This window comes from Dendrobates tinctorius, unplaced genomic scaffold, assembly GCF_039654945.1.
Source record: "Dendrobates tinctorius isolate UK_male_01 unplaced genomic scaffold, ASM3965494v1 ptg000074l, whole genome shotgun sequence".
Lineage (NCBI taxonomy): Eukaryota > Metazoa > Chordata > Amphibia > Anura > Dendrobatidae > Dendrobates > Dendrobates tinctorius.
The window spans coordinates 407,497-428,219 of NW_027361742.1; the positions used below are offsets into that span (position 1 = coordinate 407,497).

The 20,723-nt window shown below is 44.7% G+C and overlaps 1 protein-coding gene across 5 annotated transcripts in view; it reads right to left on the bottom strand.

Annotated features, from left to right (window-relative positions):
- Positions 1-7,514: 7,514 nt before the first annotated feature.
- GPSM2 (G protein signaling modulator 2) overlaps positions 7,515-20,723 on the bottom strand; it is a 66,868-nt gene continuing 53,659 nt past the window's right edge. For all 5 annotated transcript variants that reach the window (XM_073582858.1, XM_073582857.1, XM_073582856.1 and 2 more), the window contains one exon: positions 7,515-9,042. In XM_073582858.1, coding sequence (XP_073438959.1) covers positions 8,875-9,042 — 168 coding nt within the window. In that variant the 3' untranslated portion in view covers positions 7,515-8,874. The remainder of the gene's footprint in view (positions 9,043-20,723) is intronic.

The following is a 20,723-nucleotide window of genomic DNA, read 5'->3' on the forward strand; positions in this document are numbered from 1 at the left end:
CGTTTCCGCAGCGGAAAAAAACGCACCATTAGCACATGTGCGGATTCAATTATGATTGTATGGGATGCTTTTCTTAAGCATTTCCATAGCAGAAACGCACGTCTAAGAGCGCTGCGGAAACGCAATGTGGGCACACAGCCTAAAGCATCGTGAGACTTTTCATACGGGGCTACAATACCATTTTTGTGGGGAAAATGTTATTTTTTTTATTTTCATGGCTCAATGTTGGGGCTTCAGGGTGCTTAACACATCTAAATACATTCCTTGAGGGGTTTAGTTTCCAAAATCTGGTCACCTGTGGGGGGGGGGGGGGGGGGGGAGTTTTCACTGTTTAGGCACATCAGGGGCTCTCCAAATGGGACATGGCGTTCGCTAATTATTCCAGGAGATTGGCTTTCAAAAAGTGAAATGACGCTCCTTCCCTTTCAAGCCCTGCACCAAAACAGTAGTTTTCTCCCTCATATGGGGTATTGGCGTACTCAGGAGAAATTGCACAAAGTGCAAATTATCATGTTACCCTTATGAAAATGCAAAATTTGGGGTTAAAAAAACATTTTTGTGGGAAAAATTAATTTTTTTAATTTTCACGGCTCATTGTTATAAACTTCTGTGAAACACCTGGGGGTTCAATGTACTCAAACATCTAGATAAGTTCCCTGAGGATTCTAGTTTCCAAAATGGTGTCATTTGCAGTGGATATTCACTGTTTAGGCACTTCAGGGTCTCTCCAAACACGACATGGTGTTGTTCACTGATTGAATACAAAATTTGCTGGAACAAAAAGTCAAGTGGCACTCCTTCCCTTCTGAGCTCTGATGCGCACCCAAATAGTGGGTTTTTCCCATATATGGGGTATTGGCATGCTCAGGAGAAATTGAAAAGCAGATTCTGGGGTCCATTTTTTTTCCTGTTACCATTGCAAAAATAAGGAAAGACAGCGCACATAGGGCGATAAAAGTGATATTTTGGGTGACAATACACGGTTAGTGCACTCACCTTTACAGGTTGTGAAGAGTCAACCCCTTGCAGAATGGAAAAGGAACCAGTGGTTGCTGCAGACTCTCGTAGATACCAATGTCACCAAGGAGGAAAAAAAAAAAAAAGACCAGGTTTTTCTTTTCTTTTCAATGTTCTTTTTATTAAATTTTTAAAGCATAACATCAAATGTAATAGAACAGTATTACATTTTCAAGTTTCAGCGCTTAACATATATACATACATATAGTTGGCTAGTCAAAACCATTGTAGTGAACGTCATTTACTTATGGCTAGCATTATGCAGCCAAATTGAAGAGAGTGTTTTGACAACTGAAGAATTCAAAATACCATAATGCATAGTATCGAACTAAGAGTCCCAGGTTCAATCCAACACTTGGCCTTTTCAATATAGCTATCTGGGACAACAGCGAACCAAGTAAGAGAAGAGAAATAGGACAGACAAAGAGTGAGAAGGGATGGGGGGGGGGGGAATGAGTCTTCACTGTGTGGCGTCCTGCATAGAATCCGAGTGGATGTTTGATCTGAAAAGAATCCAAGGTTTCCAGGAGTCCTGGAACAGCGTTAAAGAGAGATTCACGTGTGCCACCAACTCAGCTATGTGATACAGTTGATCTATCTTATAGAGCAATTGCTGGCGTGTGGGGTTATTCTCAGTTTTCCAATAAGTGGGTATTAAAAGTTTGGCTGCCGCTATTATGTTGTGGACTAATATGGATAATTTCTTGTTACCCGGCCACACCGGAAAATTCAATAGTGATGTTTCAGGCGCTAGGGTTACTGTCTTTCCAGTTACCTCTTGAATGACATTTTCAGTGAGTGCCCAGAAGCGTTTTATAACTGGACAGGACCACCATAAATGGAGGTAGTTGCCATCTCCAGTACCACATCTCCAGCATTTCGTGTGGTGATTCACCCGCCAGGCCTGGTATTGTGTTTGCGAGATGTACCATCTGGACACTATCTTATGAGTTTTCTTGGGTTTTAACGCATTTAGTCGGACCGTGGGAATGTTTATATATATGAAGTACCTGTTCTTGCGAAAATGTTTAGCCTAGGTCATTTTCCCACTTTGCTATATAGGCACGCTTAAGGCAATGTTTCACAAGAAGTAGCTCATTGTATATAATGGATAGTATTTTTGTGGGTTTGTTTGATTTGGAGCATAGAGTCTCGAAGGATGTGGGTTTGCGCGTTAGGTCTGCGTAATAGTGTATTCTTTCCAGTGTCTTTTTTATTGTGGAATATTGTAAAAAATTGATATTTGCTAGCCTGGGCAATTTGCACAGTTCTTGGAGTGGTGGGAGCATTCCGTCTGTTAGCAGCTGGTCTATTGTAATTTTCAGTCCCGGCAGAGCTTCTTCAGTCGATGTGACAAGGGAATGAGCTAAAATGTCTGATAGCGTTAATATTGGTGATGAGGGGGGCATCAGAATGTTGTATGCTTTTGCCCACACCTTTAGCAAAGGGCGTGTAAGTAAATTTGGAGAGGGAGGATGGGGGGTCCCTCCAGAATAGGTCAATAAGAGCTGTCTGATGGGTTTTGGGTGAGAGCTCCTTTTCTATTGCCACCCATTGCTTGTCTTGTGATCCTCGGATCAAGTGTACTGAACGTGTTAGCACCGAGGCATAATAGTACTTTCTTATGTCAGGGGCACCCATTCCCCCCTTGCCCTAGTCAGGGTCAGCGTGTGAAAAGCTATTCGTGGTTTCATTTTGTTCCACATATATTTTGAAAAAAGGGAGTTAAGGCTGGTTTCACATTTGCGTTTTTTAGCGCTGGAAAAAAACGCTAACCTGCGCATGCGTTTTTTCCCCTATCTTTAACATGGGTGCGCATACTTGCGCGCTTGTAAGCGCATGTATGCGATTTTCATGCGCTGCGTTTTTTTGGGGTGTGCGATTGGATTTTCCAGACGCATCATGTTGCATTTTTTGGCCCTGCAAAAAAGCGCATGCGCACATATGCGCACGTTTTGCGCTAAAAAGGGCCATTATAGCCTATGGATGCGCATATGTGCGCACTGGCATGCTCATGTAAGCGTTTTTTTGCATATGCGTTTTTTTTTTTTAACCATGGAATTTAGGGGTTTGAGTTAGAGTTAGGGTTAGTTAAGGGGGTTTAGGGTTAGGGTTAGGGTCAGGGTTAGGGTTGGGTTTTGGGTCAGGGTTAGGGTTTAGTATGGTTTGGTTAAGGGTTAGGGTCAGGATTAGGGTTAAGTATGGTTTTGTTAAGGGTTAGGGTCAGGGTTAGGGTTAGGGTCAGGGTTAGGGTTAGGGTTAAGTATGGTTTTGTTAAGGATTAGGGTCAGGGTTAGGGTCAGGATTAGGGTTAAGTATGGTTTTGTTAAGGGTTAGGGTTAGGGTTAGGGTCAGGGTTAGGGTTAGGGTCAGGGTTAGGGTCAGGGTTAGGGTTAAGTATTGTTTTGTTAAGGATTAGGGTCAGGGTTAGGGTCAGGATTAGGGTTAAGTATGGTTTTGTTAAGGGTTAGGGTCAGGGTTAGGGTTAGGGTTAGGGTTAGGGTCAGGGTTAGGGTTAGGGTTAAGTATGGTTTTGTTAAGGGTTAGGGTCAGGGTTAGGGTTAGGGTCAGGGTTAGGGTCAGGGTTAGGGTCAGGGTTAGGGTTAGGGTCAGGGTTAGGGTTAGGGTTAGTTAGGGTTTAGGGTTTGGGTTAGGGTTAAGTATGATTTGGTTAAGGGTTAGGGTCAGGGTTAGGGTTAGGGTTAGGGTTAGGGTTAGTAAAGTCATGGTTTGGGTAGTGTGAGGGGCCACCTAAAAATGTTGGAAAAAAACGCAAACGCGGTAAAAACGCGCTAAAAACGCATACAAACGCATAAAAACGCTGCGTTTTTTTCATGCATGCTCATAAAAATGCTTGAAAAAAACGCAGCAGTTGTATGCTTATGTATGCGTTTTTTCAATGCGTTTTTTTGCGGGAAAAACGCGCTGCAAAAAAAAGCAAGTGTGAAACTAGCCTTACTCTAGCCAAATAGGAATCTGGTACCTGGATAGGTAGCATTTGGAACATATGGGTGAATTTTGGTAATATCAGACTCTTTAGAAGATTTTTTCTCCCTGTCCATGATAGGAACGAATCTCTCCATGCTCCCATTGTAGTTACTGCGTGTTCTATCAATGGATCATAATTGTACTTTATCAATTCTTTTTCTGTTCTACCTATTTTAACTCCTAAATACGTAATATAATTTTTGGGCCAGGTGAACGGATATTCCTTTTTCAGTTTGCCAAGGGTGTGGGCTGGGACGTTTAGGTCTAATGCCTCCGATTTAGACACGTTCACCATAAAGTTTGATTCATCTAGTAGTCTTTTGAGGACTGGAAAGCTCCTATGTGGTTTCGTCATTATGATGAGTAAATCATCGGCGAAGGCCGCAGTCTTGTAATTTTGCTTCCCAATTTTTACCCCTTCTATTTCTGGACATTGCTGTATTGCAAGTAGGAGAGGCTCCATCGTCAACACAAAAAGCAGTGGTGACAGCGGGCATCCCTGGCGTGGGCCATTTCCTATGGTGAACGTGTCTGTGAGCGAGCCATTAATGTCAATGCGGGCCTTCGGGTTTTTGTAGAATTTCATTATGGTTAGAACTAACTGGCGTGGGAATTCGAATCCCAACAACGTTTCCTCTAAATAAGTCCAGTCCACCCTGTCGAAGGCCTTTTCCGCATCTGTGCCTAGTAAGACCAGAGGGAGTTTACTCCTTTTCGCGTGTTGCATAAGATGTATAATCTTGTATGCATTATCTCTCCCTTCCCTCCCCCCCACAAAACCTGTTTGATTTAAAGATATTACAGTCGGCAAGATCTTTGCTAGTCTGCATGCCAGCATTTTTGCAAATAGCTTCAGGTCGACATTAAGTAGTGATATTGGTCTGTAGCTACTACATTGTTCCTTATCATTGCCTTCTTTGTATATTGATATTTTAGCTTCCAAAGCTTGGGCAGGGAACTGATCTCTGTCCATTATAGCATTACACATTCCCAACAGGTGTGAGCTGAGGATTAGGGAGGTCTTATAGTAAGTTATTGGTAGGCCATCTGGTCCGGGTGTTTTCCCCTTTGGGCTCTTCGACAGGGCAGACCGGAGCTCATCCATCCGAAATGGCTTAATTAGTTGAGTTTGCTGTGTTTCAGTTAATTGAGGTAATTTCAGTCGGGCTAGAACTCTCCCTATTGTCCTTTTTCTTTTTTGTTGTTCTACATTTGATTCTGTCGAGCGGATGTTATATAGTTGCTTGTAATATTCTAGGAACTCTGACTCTATTTGCGCGTAATTTTGCGTGCTTAGTCCTCCTGATTTTTTGATTGAATGTATATATGTGCGGTTTTGGCGCTTTCTTATGCGTGAGAGCATAAATTTAGAAGCTTTGTCCCCATGTGCATTCTATTTTGCCATGAGGCGTACCATTTTGCTGATTTTTTGTTTAGAAAATCTTTGATTTGTTGTCTTTTTGGTTAGCTCATTTAACCATTTTGTGTCTGGTTGTTTCTTATGTAGGGTCTCTAATTCGAATATCTCTCCATGTAACGTGTTTATTTCATGTTGCCGCTTTTTATTAAGGTACGAAGTGATTGAGATTAGTTCTCCTCTTATTACTGATTTATGCGCTTCCCACAAAACGGGCTGTAACCTCTTCTGTGTCATTTTGTGTAAAATAGTGTTTTGGATATGCGGGTACAAATTTCTGGGTCAGTCAGAATTGACTCATTTAGTTGCCATGTTCTTGTAAGGGAAAAAGGCTTGGGTAGTGTCATTTTAAGTGTAACTATAGAGTGGTCAGAGTGAACATTTGGGAGTATTTTTGAGGTCAGGGTGTTGGGGAGTAATCTTCTCGGGATTAGTATATAGTCCAGTCTATGATAGGTCTTGTGGGGGTGGGAGTAGTAAGTGAAGTCCTTGTCACCTGGTTGTAAATACCTCCAAATATCTATCATCTGCTGTGACCTAATTTTTGTTTTAATCCTAGTCAGATCTCTTAGAGATATTGAGCTTTTCTTTTTTTGTAGAGTCTATTTGAGGATCTAGTGCTACATTTAGGTCTCCCCCTATGACCAGTGTACTTTCCCTATATTCTTCTATTTTCCCAAAGGTTGCTAGAAGCCACTTCAAATGTTTCTTATTCGGGGCATAAAGGCTACAGATTGAAAAACCTGGTCTTAATATGTACACAATGTATCCGCGCTGACCACACAAGGACAGGTTTATTCTTCAAAGCTTTATTGTGCCGACGTGTTTCGTGTCAAATTTGCCACTTCCTCAGGGCCAAAGTATTTTATATAAGTTTTATATAAGTATTATATACTTTGGCCCTGAGGAAGTGGCAAATTTGCCACGAAACGCCCAATAAAGCTTTGAAGAATAATCCTGTCCTTGTGTGGTCAGCGCGGATACATTGAAAAACCCGTTTTTTTTTTTTTTCCCCTCCTTGGTGACATTGCAAAAATAAAAAATTGGGTCTAAAGTAAAATTTTTGTGAAAAGAGTTAATGGTTTTTTTTTTAACCTGAAGGGTTAATAAACTTCTTGAATGTGGTTTTGAGAACCTTGAGGGGTGCAGTTTTTAGAATGGTGTCACTTTTGAGTATTTTCTGTCATATAGACCCCTCAAAGTCACTTCAAATGGGAGGTGGTCCCTAAAAAAAATGGTTTTGTAAATTTTGTTTGAAAACTGAGAAAATCATGGACAACTTTATAACTTCCTAACAAAAAAAACTGTTTCAAAAATTGTGCTGATTTAAAGTAGACATGTGGGAAATGTTATTTATTAACTATTTTCTGTAACATATTTCTCTGTTTTAAAGGCATAAGAATTCTGTTTGAAAGTTGCAAAATTTTTGCCAAATTTTCATTTTTTTTGCCCCTAAAAACGCATGTCATATCGAAGAAATGTTACCACTATCATGAAGTACAATTTGTCACGTAAAAACATTCTCAGAATCGGTGGGATCCATTGAAGAGTTCCACAGTTATTACTTGATAAAGAGACAGTGATCGGAATTGTAAAAACTGGCCTGGCCATTAATGTGCAAACCACTTGGGGGGAGTGTTAAGAAATAGGGCATTTTCTGATTATAGCTTCCCTCTAATGAATGTTCACTCTCAGGGACCCATTCGATCATAGGATTACCTTGACGTTGGTGAATGGGCTCACATTTTTTGGACAAATTTTGAGCCAAGCATCTCATGTGTTCTTTCTAAATTTCAAAAGCCATTATGCCATTCACACTTCAGATATTTCATATTGACATGCCTTAATGCAATTGAGTGCAACCATTTTTCTTATTTTGATATGCAAGCTGTTTTTTGGTATGCACCTATTCACACTAGTTCTTGATGTGCCGCCAGTTTTTCTGTTATTTGTACACTCTCGTATAATACCAGTGTGTCCATAACACCAAAAACCTTCCTACTTTTTCTAGCATGAAATAGTCTGATTTTTTTCTTGTGATTGTTTAGCATTAGGAGAAAATAAATTAGACAATAAAAAAGTCTGCACAGGATTAGTGTTCAATAAACTAGGTTTTTATTCCTGGTCCACATGATTTGAAAAAAGGTACATAAAAAAGCAAATCAAGGTTTTACCATTTTTTTTTTCTTTTTCAGCTCAAAATTGCATGAAAACATTATTACACAACCAGAGATTAAAACCCGGACCAGGCAGAACACTGACAGTACCATCATTTCCCTAAGCAAAGGCGAATAAGCTATAAAAGAGGAGATTTTACTGAACAAAGTGTACCTGTTGGTAGAAGTGATGACACCAGAGTGCAGTCATGCAGTGGGGGTAGACATTTCAGGGCATCAAGAACAGCTTTTTTTTTCAACATAGACAATTACGTTGCCCACAGTGTGATGTCACGCAACACTTGTAGGACGGCTACCTGTCTTATAGGGAATCTATCATGTCTTCAGCCTCACTGGCATATCCATTCTAATGCTGACAGACTAGTCATGTAAAGGCATTGGTGGACTGGTCTTTGGAAGAGCTACATGCATAGAAATAGTTTGGGGGGGGTCGTCCTACTGAAAGATTCTCTCTAAATTAGACACACTTAGTTGACATTGTCAGCGTCTATGGATCAGCTCAATTAGCTGGATATTAACCACCATGAATTTTCAGGTCTCATGCCGTTTTCATAATCCCAAAGTCAGTACCATGGTTTTGCCTCAAGGTGGCACTCAATGAGCACAGCAGGTATTAAAAGTAAAAAAAAAAAAAAAAAAAAAAAAGATTGAAACTGCTTCTAAAAACGCCAGAAAAGAATATATATTTACATAATAGTCTTTAGTGCTTTAGTTTACTTTATGGTCTAAATTTTCCACGAAGTGCAATGGTCTAGCACAAAACTAACTGTGCCAGGCTTTCACCCCAAAGATCCAAGCCCCAACCCCCCCCCCCACCCGTTTTGTAAAGGCATAGTTTAGAACAATTAATAAAATACACACAAATATATACAGATACAGACATAGAAATACAACCGTCCACAAAGGAGAGCGGTACAGTACTGAGCAGGCGAGGTTGTCTGCACCATAGGAGACACTATGTATGTACACCTAGAGGATCTGAGGCCCTGGTAGCCCAGACATTAGAGATGCTAGCCAATCTGTAGCATTTGTCCGAAGCTTCATCACACAATGGCAGTGTTTCAGGTTAGTGTTGCGCCTTCTAATGACTGGAGGGAACTATAACACTGGAAATGCCCAAACACATTAGGTAGAAAAGGTACCTTGCAATGGTTCTATTTTACAGAAGAGTATACACATTACAGTACTATGAAAACCCTGATTGTTCGTTATATTTTATTTTTTTATCCATCAATAGCAGATTGCAGCTTAGGGCGCAGTATGAAAACTTATCCCCTAGTTTGAGTTCGGTCTCTTTTGGTGTGAGGATAAGGTCACCCTCTGTTCATCCATGCGCTTGGCCTGTGCACGCAGAATAAGACTGAAGAAGTCTTCATCTGGGACTGTAGGACCTTTTTTGGGTGGTGGAGGAGGAGCACAACGTTGGTCATCTAATCGAGATCCCTTGAAAAAAGCAAAGCATTGAAGGAAAACATTAGTAAAAGGATTACAAACATTCGCAATGTGTCAGCTCTCCGTGACTAATGAGTACATGATCTCCAATATTGCAGCAAACGTTAATAACCCAAGTTACTTAGCCATCCAACCACGTCAAGGTGACCTTTCAAAATGGATGGTCACTAAACGTCTTACCTCTCTATGTGTGGGTCCTATTTTTTCTTTTGTGTAGTACATATCACGGGTTGTGACCCCCTTCAGGGCTCAGCACTCTTGTCCACCTATCTTTCCCACATAAGGTCTTAACTGCGAGCTACGTCTGGTCTTTTTTTTACTCCAAATTCTCATAAGGCTGGTTTTGCACATGGAGGGGTAAGACATTTAATGTGTTTAGGGACCATCAATATTAAAAGATCACCTTGATGTGATTGAATGGCTTTTATTCTCTAAGGGTGTGTGCACACGCTGCGGATTCTGCTGTGGAATTTTCCGCGCGGATTTGTGAAAATTAGTAGGTAAAACCGCAGGTCAAAAGACCTGTGGTTTATCTGCAGATTTTCTGCGGTTTACCCTGCGGGTTTCCTCTACGGTTTGACACCTGCCATGGAGGTGCCAAACCGCAGCAGAATCCACACAAAGAACTGACATGTTGCGCATTTGAAACCGCAGCAAATCCGGGCAGAAAATTCCACACCGTGTGCACTGCGGATTTCATTTTCCATTGATTATAATGGTACTGCTGCGGATCCGCAGGACCAAATCCGCTGCGGATCCGCAACGTGTGCACACACTCTAAAAACGCTAACAAAATACCTTTGCATTGTTAACCTTTGCAGCAATATTGGTGATATAGAAGGGTTAATGATTTGCCTTTAAATGCCTAACTGCCTTTAATTATTCATTTGCCTTTCATTTAATTCTTATGACACTGCAGTTTTGGCTGTCTCCTCTTTAAGGGAAATACGCTTCTTATCTCATATGTTCTCAATAGTCAGCCACAACGTGTTCTGGGTACAATATAAACAAGGTATGACCCTGAGGTGATGGTGGGGGCCACATGAGCTCCATAGAATTACATATTGTTGTAAATGGTATAAAAGATTGCCTTGTGTTTCATTACGTCAGATAAAGTGATTCGCCCACGGCCCGTGTAAGCAGTCTCTTTTGTCTCCAAGCGCTTGTAAATTAAGGGCGTAAACTCATAATTCGGCCTCACTGGTGATCTGGCATATCTGACTTTGGTCAGAACGAAAACTACAACATTGGAGTTCATCTATTTATTACTTGTTGGTGCATAATGTATGCAATATGTTTGTACATTGACCACACAGGATATTTGTGCACCTGGACATTAATTTAATGCTAAAGGTACTTTTTTTGTGTGTAGTACAAATTAACCATGCATCATGGTATTAAATCACATAAATGGACAATTTAGGAAACTGCTGGTATTTATTTTTTAATTTAGGAACGAAACAAAAACAAATATTTAGACAAAGCCATAGATTAGACATATTTTCCAAAAAACAACTGTATCATGAACAAGAATCCACACTGTGACCTCGTTTTGTCCAATTTTCATTAACATAGGAAGGAGAGCAGAGAGAGAAGAGTAGAACTTCAGGAATGAAGACAAAAAGGAAGAGATGACGGGGAGAAATAAAAGTGTGAAGAAAAAAAAAAGGGGGGGGGGCTAGGAGGGTGGAGAGATTTACCCCGATCCAGGCATCCATTTGAACAAAAACCCAAATGACATTCAAGTCTGAGGGTTAAGTTACACAAGGCTACCATATTCATTGGAGTGCTTGAATTCCATCCATGTACATTAAAATATTGACCTTAGAAATGCAGAGGGACGGGCTAGGTGGATTGGCTTTCTTCCATAATGGCAGAATACAAGCTCTGGCAGCTATCACCAAAAATCTTACTAGAGATAATTTTTAGGAGGAAACGGAAGCCTCACAGAGATGTAGAAGGAATAGCTCAGTACTCATTTCAGATGAAACGCCTGTAATCGACCTGATAATGGTTTTCACTTTAGTCCAGAATGGTTGTAAAACCAGACAGGACCAAAAGATAGGAAGAAAATTTCCCTCACCTGAGCACATCTCTTAGGGTCAATAGAGGGGAACATTTTGTTTAACCCTGTACCACTATGAAAGAATTTTGACATTCGCTTCCTGAGAGCGGTTTTACACTTACCGCATTTTTTGCGGTCCATTATTGCGGCCCATATCGCCACATTTTTTGTGGTGTACCACAATAACAGGCCGCAAAAAATGTTTGCGTATCGCAAAATCAGAAGCGACGGTGTGCCGCAAAAACAATCTTCCAGTTTGTTTTTGCGGCCCCATTGATTTAAATAGTTGCCGTGTCTGTACGCCGTGAAAAATATCGAGCAAGCTCGCTATTTTTTCACAGCCGTATATACGGCCCTCACGGCCGTACGGCACACAATTGAATTTTGCGGGCTGCAAAAATACGGTAAGTGTAAAACCACCCTGAAGCCGAGAATTTATCAAAGATTTATGCGCCAAAGACAACACCCTTTCCCTTTGTTCCATGGAGAGAGTGAGGCCCAAGTCCTCTTCCCATTGTATTAAAAATCTAGGGAGAAGGCTGATCCATTGGGTTAGTTAGCATTGCGTGGACAGAGGAAAAAGCATGAGAATCACCCTCTCACCCACACAAGTTTTAAAAGGGGAAAGGGTTTGTATGTATTGAGCATAGTTTGGAAGTGAGACATCAAAGTGACGGCGTTGGAGAGAACACCATGTTCCCAGTGGCAAGGGGTCAATAATAGCTTGAAGTGCCTCAAATGAAGGCCAATCATTATCTACGCCAATCTAGAAGGCCCTATACTATCCCTGAGAGATCCAAAGTCTGAAAACAGGGTCTGACAGATCAGGGGAGAAGTCCAGAGACCCGATAATAGGCAATAAAGGAGATGGAATGAGAAGGAGAAGTTTGCTTATCTCTGGTCTAGAGCAGCAATAGCGTGTAGCACCTCTTGTAGGATGAGATTTCAACTAAGTTTGGGAAATGGAAGGTCACCAGGGAAGAGCAGCTATAGTGACCTCTGAAAAGCTTTTTGTTCTATTTGTACCCATGGCTTCACCGAAGTGTGCCTGCATCAATTTATAACTCTAGACATAATAAGTTTTCATATCTGGAAGGCCCAATCGACCTAGACTTTTGGACTACATAGGAGGGATCACTGGAGTCTAACTGGTTTAATAGCCCATAGGAAACCTACTTGTATGGACACTATAGATTTAAAGCTAGGCACTTTAATGTGAAGAGTTTGAAAAAGATATATACTGTGTTCCAAATTATTATGCAAATTGGATTCAAGTGTCATAAAGATGTAATTTTTTGTTTTTCTAATAAACTCATAGATGGTATTGTGTATCAGGGCTCTTTGGATCACTGAAATCAATCTCAAACGCCTGTGATAATTAGTTTACCAGGTGAGCCCAATTAAAGGAAAGCTACTTAAGAATGATGTTCCACATTATTAAGCAGGGCACAGGTTTCAAGGAATTTAGGAAAGAAAAAGGATCTCTCTGCTGCTGAAAAGCATCAAATAGTGCAATGCCTTGGTCAAGAGATGAAAACATTAGATATTTCCCAAAAATTTAAACGTGATCATCGTACTGTTAAGAGATTTGTGGTTGATTCTGAGCACAGACATGTTTGTGCTGATAAAGGCAGAATGAGGAAGGTTTCTGCCAGGCAAGTTCATCGGTTTAAGAGAGCGGCTGCTAAAAAGCCATTACAAACCAGCAAACAGATATTTAAAGCTGCTGGTGCCTCTGGGGTCCCTCGAACCTCATGGTGTAGGATCCTTCAAAGGCTTGCTGTGGTGCATAAACCTACTATTCAGCCACCCCTAAACAGTGTTCACAAGCAGAAATGGTTGCAGTGGGCCCAGACATACATGAAGACTAATTTTCATACAGTCTTGTTTACTGATGAGTGTCGAGCAACCCTGGATGGTCCAGATGGATGGAGTAGTGGATGGTTGGTGGATGGCCACCATGTCCCAACAAGGCTGCGACATCAGCAAGGAGGTGGAAGAGTCATGTTTTGGGCCGGAATCATGGGGAAACAGCTGGTAGGGCTCTTTAAGGTTCCTGAAGGTGTGAAAATGACCTCTGCAAAGTATATCGAGTTTCTGATTGACAGCTGTCTTCCATGGTATAAGAAGCAGAAATGTGCCTTCAGGAGCAAAATCATTTTCATGCATGACAATGCACCATCTCATGCTGCAAAGAATACCTCTGAGTCATTGGCTGCTATGGGCATAAAAGGAGATAAACTCATGGTGTGGCCACCATCTTCCCCTGACCTGAACCCTATAGAAAACCTTTGGAGTATCATCAAGCAAAAGATCTATGAGGGTGGAAGGCAGTTCACATCAAGACAGCAGCTCTGGGAGGCTATTCTGACTTCATGCAAAGAAATAAAAGCAGAAACTCTCCAAAAACCTCACAATTTCAATGGATGCAAGAATTGTGAAGGTGATATCAAAGGATTCCTATGTTAACATATAACTTGGCCTGTTAGGATGTTTTGGAGTTAAATAGCTTTTTTGTTCAGTGAATGTGACCTCCTAATGCTGCAAATTTAACCCCTTACCTACAATGGACGTAATATTCCGTCCATGTGACCCTTGACCTAATTACCATGGACGGAATATTACGTCACAGTGATCAGCGGCGCCCACATGGTGAGCGCCGCTGGTCGCGGCCGGGTCAGCTGACACCCGGTACAATGTGTCATGTGCCCCGACACGTTAACCCCTTGTACACCGCGATCAAACGCGATCAAAAAATGTCACGTGCCCGAAAATGGTACCAATGAAAAGGTCAACTCATCCCGCAAAAAATAAGACCTCACATGACTCGGTGGGTCAAAATACTGAAAAATTATAGCTCTCAATATGTGGTGATGCAAAAACTATTTTTACAATAAAAAGCGTCTTTTAGCGTGTGACAGCCGCCAAACATAAAAACCGCCATAAATAGTAAATCAAACCCCCCGTTATCACCCCCTTAGTTAGGGAAAAATAATAAAACTAAAAGAAAATGTATTTATTTCCATTTTCCCATTAGGGTTAGGGCTTAGATTAGGGTTAGGGGTGTGATGGGGTTAGGGTTGGAGTTATAATTGTGGGGTTTCCACTGTTTGGGCACATCAGGTGCTCTCCAAATGCAACATGACGTCTGATCTCAATTCCAGCCAATTCTGCGTTGAAAAAGTCAAATGGTGCTCCGTCCCTTCCAAGCTCTGCCATGCGCCCAAACAGTTTTTACCCCCACATATGGGGTATCAGCCTACTCAGGACAAATTACAAAACAACTTTTGGGGTCCAATTTCTCCTGTTACCCTTAGGAAAATAAAAAATTGGGGGCAAAAATATCATTTTTGCGGAAAAAAATGATTTTTTTATTTTCACGCCCAGGCGTTATAAACTTCTGTGAAGCACTTAGGGGTTCAAAGTGCTCACCAAACATCTAGATAAGTTCCGTGGGGGGTCTAGTTTCCAAAATGGGGTCACTTGTGGGGAGTTTCAATTGTTTAGGTACATCAGGGGCTCTCCAAAGGCAACATGACACCCGCAGACCATTCCATCAAAATCTGCATTCCAAAACGTTACTACTTCCCTTCCGAGCCCCGACGTGTCCCCATACAGTAGTTTTCTCCCACATATGGGGTGTCAGCGTACTCAGGACAAATTGGACAACAACTTTTGGGGTCCAATTTCTCCTGTTACCCTTGGGAAAATAAAAAAAAATGGGGACTAAAAGATGATGTTTGTGGAAAAAATACGATTTTTTTATTTTCACGCCCGGGCGTTATAAACTTCTGTGAAGCACTGGGGGGGGTTCAAAGTGCTCACCACACATCTAGATAAGTTTCTTGGGGGGTCTAGTTTCCAAAATGGTGTCATTTGTGGGGGGTTTCTACTGTTTTGGTACATCAGGGGCTTTCCAAACGCGACATGGTGTCCGATCTCAATTCCAGCCAAAAACGTCAAATGGTGCTGCTTCCCTTCAGAGCTCTGCCATGCGCCCAAATAGTGGTTTACCCCCACATGTGGGGTATCAGCGCACTCAGGATAAATTGCACAATATCTTTTAGGGTCCTGTTACCCTTGGAAAAATAAGAATTGAGGGTGAAAAGATCATTTTTGTGGAAAAAATATGATTTTTTAATTGTACGGCTGTATGTTATAAACTTCTGTGAAGCCCTTGGGGGTTCAAAGTTCTCACCACACATCTAGATAAGTTCCTTGGGGGGTCTAGATTCCAAAATGGTGTCATTTGTGGGGGGTTTCCACTGTTTTGGTACATCAGGGGTTTTCCAATCGCGACATGGTGTCCGATCTCAATTCTAGCCAAAAACGTCAAATGGTGCTGCTTCCCTTCCGAGCTCTGCTATGCGCCCAAATAGTCATTTACACCCACATATGGGGTATCAGCATACTCAGGACAAATTGCACAATAACTTTTAGGGTCCTGTTACCCTTGGGAAAATAAAAATTGGGGGTGAAAAGATCAATTTTTGAGGAAAAAATGATTTTTTAATTGTACCGCTGTACGTTATAAACTTCTGTGAAGCCCTTGTGGGTTCAAAGTTCTCACCACATATCTAGATAAGTTCCTTGGGGGGTCTAGTTTCCAAAATGGGGTCACCTGTTTAGGTACATCAGGGGCTCTCCAAACGCGACATGGCGTCCGATCTGAATTCCAGCCAATTTTGCACTGAAAAGACAGGATTTTTTGGGTTGCTTACCGTAAAATCTGTTTCTCGGAGCCTTCATTGGGGGACACAGAGACCATGGGTGTATGCTTTGCTGCCACTATGCACAAAAAAATGTTAGCTCCTCCTCCGCAGTATACACCCCACCGACCGGCACCAATTTCCTCAGTTAGTGAGAAAGCAGTAGAAGTAACAAAACAGAATGAAAACAGAACAGACAACTCAACTGTAACCAACCGACAACCATAAGAACAGGAGTTGTAAAACATGGGAGGGTGCTGTGTCCCCCAATGAAGGCTCCGAGAAACAGATTTTACGGTAAGCAACCCAAAAAATCCTGTTTTCTCGTTCGCCTTATTGGGGGACACAGAGACCATGGGACGTCCCAAAGCAGTCCCTGGGGTGGGAAACAAACTTCCATCAGGCCAGCGGACTCACCACCGCGGCCTGCAGAATCCGTCTACCTAGGCTGGCGTCCGCCGAAGCGTAGGTGTGGACTCTGTAGAATTTCACAAACGTGTGAACCGATGACCATGTTGCAGCTTTGCAAAGCTGCAGCGCGGAAGCTCTGTGGCGCACCGCCCAGGAGGCACCCACTGCCCGAGTAGAGTGGGCCCTGATCCCCGGAGGGGCTCCGCGACGCTTAACTCGGTAGGCTTCCAAAATTGCCGATCTGATCCAGCGAGCAATAGTGGCCTTTGACGCCGAGTGGCCTTTCCGCGCCCCATCAGGGATAATGAAAAGAGACTCTGTCTTTCGCAAGGAAGTCGTCCTAGACAGATAGACTCTTATCGCCCTAACCAGGTCCAGCTTGTTCAAGGACCGCTCTCGGGGATGAGTTGGATACGGACGAAAGGATGGTAGCACGATATCCTCGTTGAGGTGAAACGAGGACACCACCTTCTGCAGGAAAGAGGGCGGAGGCCGCAGAACTACCTTATCCTGGTGGAGCACCAGAAAAGGGGAGCGGCACGAAAGAGCTGCCAATTCCGACACGCGCTGGACGGAGGTGATGGCCACCAGAAAGGCTACCTTCCAAGAAAGGAGAGAAAGGGAAATATCCCTGAGGGGTTCAAAGGGAGGACCTTGCAGAACCTCAAGAACCAGATTAAGATCCCATGGATCCACGGGCGCCCGGTACGGCGGAACCGTGTGAGCCACGCCCTGAAGAAAGGTCTGAACCTGAGGACGGGAAGCCAATGTTTTCTGAAATAGAATGGACAGCGCCGAAACTTGACCCTTCAGGGAACGGAGGGCAAGGCCCGCATCCAATCCTGCCTGAAGAAACGCTAGGACTGAAGGGAGCGAAAAGGACATGGGCGCGATGGCATTGGTCTCACACCAAGTGAAATAGGCCTTCCAAGTACGGTAGTAGATCTTGGAAGATGATGGCTTTCTGGCTCGGATCATGGTCTGAACTACCTGGTCGGAAAATCCTGCCCGTTTCAGAACCTCGGTCTCAACAGCCACGCCGTTAAATTGAGCGGCCGAGAATTGGGGTGGCAAATCGGTCCCTGAGACAGATCTGTTCTGTCTGGAAGCTTCCAGGGGGCGTCCGCGAAAAGGTTGACAATGTCCGCGAACCAAGACCTTCTGGGCCAATTCGGGGCGATGAGAATGACTGGAATTCCTTCTGCCTTGATCTTTTTCAACAGGTTGGGAAGAAGAGGCAGAGGATGGAACAGGTAGGGAAGGTCGAACTGGGACCAAGGAACGGCCAGGGCGTCGGCGCCCACTGCCAGAGGGTCCCGAGACCTGGACACGAATTGTGGGACTTTCCTGTTGAGGCAAGACGCCAGGAGGTCTACATCCGGGGTTCCCCACCGAAGGCAGAGCAGATGAAACACCTCCGGATGGAGGGACCACTCTCCCGCCGCGAGACCCTTGCGGCTGAGAAAATCGTCGGCCCAGTTGTCTACGCCGGGAATGTGCACCGCGGAAATTGTCGGAACGGAAATCTCCGCCCAACGAACAATCTTGGACCCCTCCGCCAGGGCTGAGACACTCCGTGTTCTCCCTTGGCGGTAGACATATGCCACCGCTGTGGCGATGTCTGTCTGAATCCGTACCGGCAGTCCCTTGAGGAGCCTTTCCCAGTGAACGAGAGCAAGATGGATAGCTCGAATCTCCAGAATGTTGATCGGTACTGATTCCCGATCCGACCATCGACCCTGAACAGTGTGGTTGCGGAACACTGCACCCCAACCGAGGAGACTGGCATCTGTGGTTACTATCTGCCAGCGAATGGGAAGGAAGAATCGACCCGATAGAATGAGAGGTGACGACAACCACCAGTTGAGGGACCGCTTGATCCGGTAAGAAGGAGGAACAGGGCGATCCAGGGACCGAGGCGACCTGTTCCACTTCGACAGAATGGCCTGCTGGAGAGGTCTGGCGTGAAATTGGGCAAAGGGAACTGCCTCTATCGCCGCGACCATCTTTCCCAGGACCCTCCTGGCTGTACGGAGGGACGGGAATCGTGAGATCTGCAGCGATCGTACTTCCTGCTGCAGAGAGAGAATCTTCTCTTGTGGGAGAAAGACCCTTGACTGACGAGTGTCGAACAGAAGGCCTAGAAAGACCAGGCGTTGGGTAGGAACCAGACAGGACTTTTTCCCTGTTGACGATCCACCCGAAATCGGAAAGAGTGTCCAGGACTATTGACAAACTTTGGTGAGCCTGTTGAAATGAGGGAGCCCTGATCAGAATATCGTTTAGGTACGGGAAAAGAACGAGACCTCTGACTCTCAACAAAGCCATCAACGCAGCCACGATCTTCGTGAAGAGTCTGGGAGCGGTGGCAAGACCGAAGGGCCATGCGACGAGCTGGTAGTGGTGCTGTCTGAGGAGAGAGGCGATAGTCGTAGAGAACCCCGGGACCAAGGCTGGATCCTTTGGAGGCCGGGATTCGAAGAAACGATCCCGTGGGAGAGAGACTAACTGTATCTTGTATCCTGAGGATACGACCTCCCTGACCCAAGCGTCCTCTACGGAGGCCAGCCAAACGTCCCTGAAGGAAGGAAGTCGGCCTCCCAATTGGAAAGGCGCCTCGCGTTTCCGACGATAGTCATGCTGAAGTAGACCGTCCAGATCCAGATCTGGACGGTCTGCCCTGGGAAGAGTGGGATCGCCAGGAAGGAGTGGGTCTGAAGGAAACTTTCTTTCTCTCCTGGCGAGCATGCGGTCTCTGTTGGCTGGAGGAGTTGTCCGCCGTATTGAAACGGCGGAAAGTCCGAAAGGGTCAAAACTGAGGCCTTAGTGGAGGTCTGCGAGGATTGGACTGAGGGAGAAGTGAACTCGTGCCTCCGGTGGCATCCTTAATAATCTGGTCCAATTGGGACCCAAAGAGGCGCACCCCCTGAAAAGGCAGGTTAGTGAGGGACTTTTTAGAAGACAAGTCCGCTTGCCAGGCCTTTAGCCAAACTGTACGTCGAATTGCAACTACGTTGCTTGACGCCTGAACTGCACAGGATGCGGCATCCAAGGAAGCGGAAAGAAGATAGTCCCCAGCATGGGAGATCTGATTGGCGAGATCGGTCAAACGCTCCGGTTGCGCCTTATCTAAGACGCCTTGACGAAGGTAGTCTGCCCACGTGGCTATGGCCTTTGCTGCCCAGGATGAAGCAAAGATTGGGCACACAGCCGCTGAAGCCGCTTCAAAGGCTGTCTTCGCCAGGGATTCTATAATCCTGTCATTAGAATCCTTTAGGGACGCCACGCCTGAAAGCGGGAGAACCGTGTTATTGGAAAGCCTGGACACAGGCGGATCCACCGAGGGAGAGGCCGACCAGTTGTCCGTGAGCTCCTTAGCAAATGGGTAGAGTACGCCTAGACGTTTTCCTCTTTGAAAGCGTCTGGTCGGATCCTCTCTTTCCTTGGTAAAAATTTTCCCAAACTCGGAATGGAAAGGAAAAACCCTGGAGGGAGTTTCTGCCCGTCTGAACGAAACCTCCTGACCTGAGGATTTCGCAGGGGAGTCAGCAATATCGAAAGTATGATGGATCGCTGCAATGAGGTTCTGCACTGTGACCTTCATGTTTGCATCCTGGTCTGAATCCAGCTCTAAAATCCCCTCAGATGACCTGTCCAAAAGCGCTTCACCTGACTCGGGAGAGGAGGCCCGAGAGGGAGGCTGCTGAGAAGGGCTATGCGGTGAGATGGGACGAGGAGAGGAATCCGGCTGGGCATCTTGCCTGGGTCTTTTGCGACTAACGCTGGCTGACTCAGATGGAACAATTTGGGACCTGCTTGGCCCTGCTGAAGAGTCCAGGGGCAACTTATCAAGAACGGCCACCAGGGACTGAGACACCTTGGTGAGGTCTGCCACTGATTGAGATAGCGAGGAGGCCCAGCCAGGCATGGGGGGTTCACTCTCACCTGGAGCCGTAGATGGCTCCTGGACGGCGTCAGGCTGAATTGGGATGCTACAATCCAGGCAGAGGGGAGTGGACTGGCCTGTTGGAAGTTTGCGATTGCACGAAGAACATGCAAAGAACTTGACTAAAGTGCAGGGGGGGGGCAGTAGAGCGGGTACGATCAGACTTAGAGGTAGACATAGTGAAAAGCTGAGGTAATGCCGGAAGGTTGGGGGACAGAGGGCGGAGAAGGGTCAGTCTGCAGTGCAGAGCTACTCACGGTCCGGTGTCCCCAGAAGCGATGCTCTGCGACCTGTCAGTGGATGCAGGTCAGAGCGAAATCCGGCCGATAGACCCTCCTGAACGAAAAAAACAGCTGGCAGAAGATGATCCGGTGACGAGCTGGTGTCCGGCTAACAGGCTGGTAAAATGGCGCCTGCCTGAGAAAGAGCGCGCGTCCAGGAGAGGAGGGAGGGCGGAGCACATTGCAGGGTTAAAATTCACCGCCCTCTAGCCAATAGCAGGCTGGGCAGGTGAAGGACAGGCGGTGGGAGGGCCTGGGAA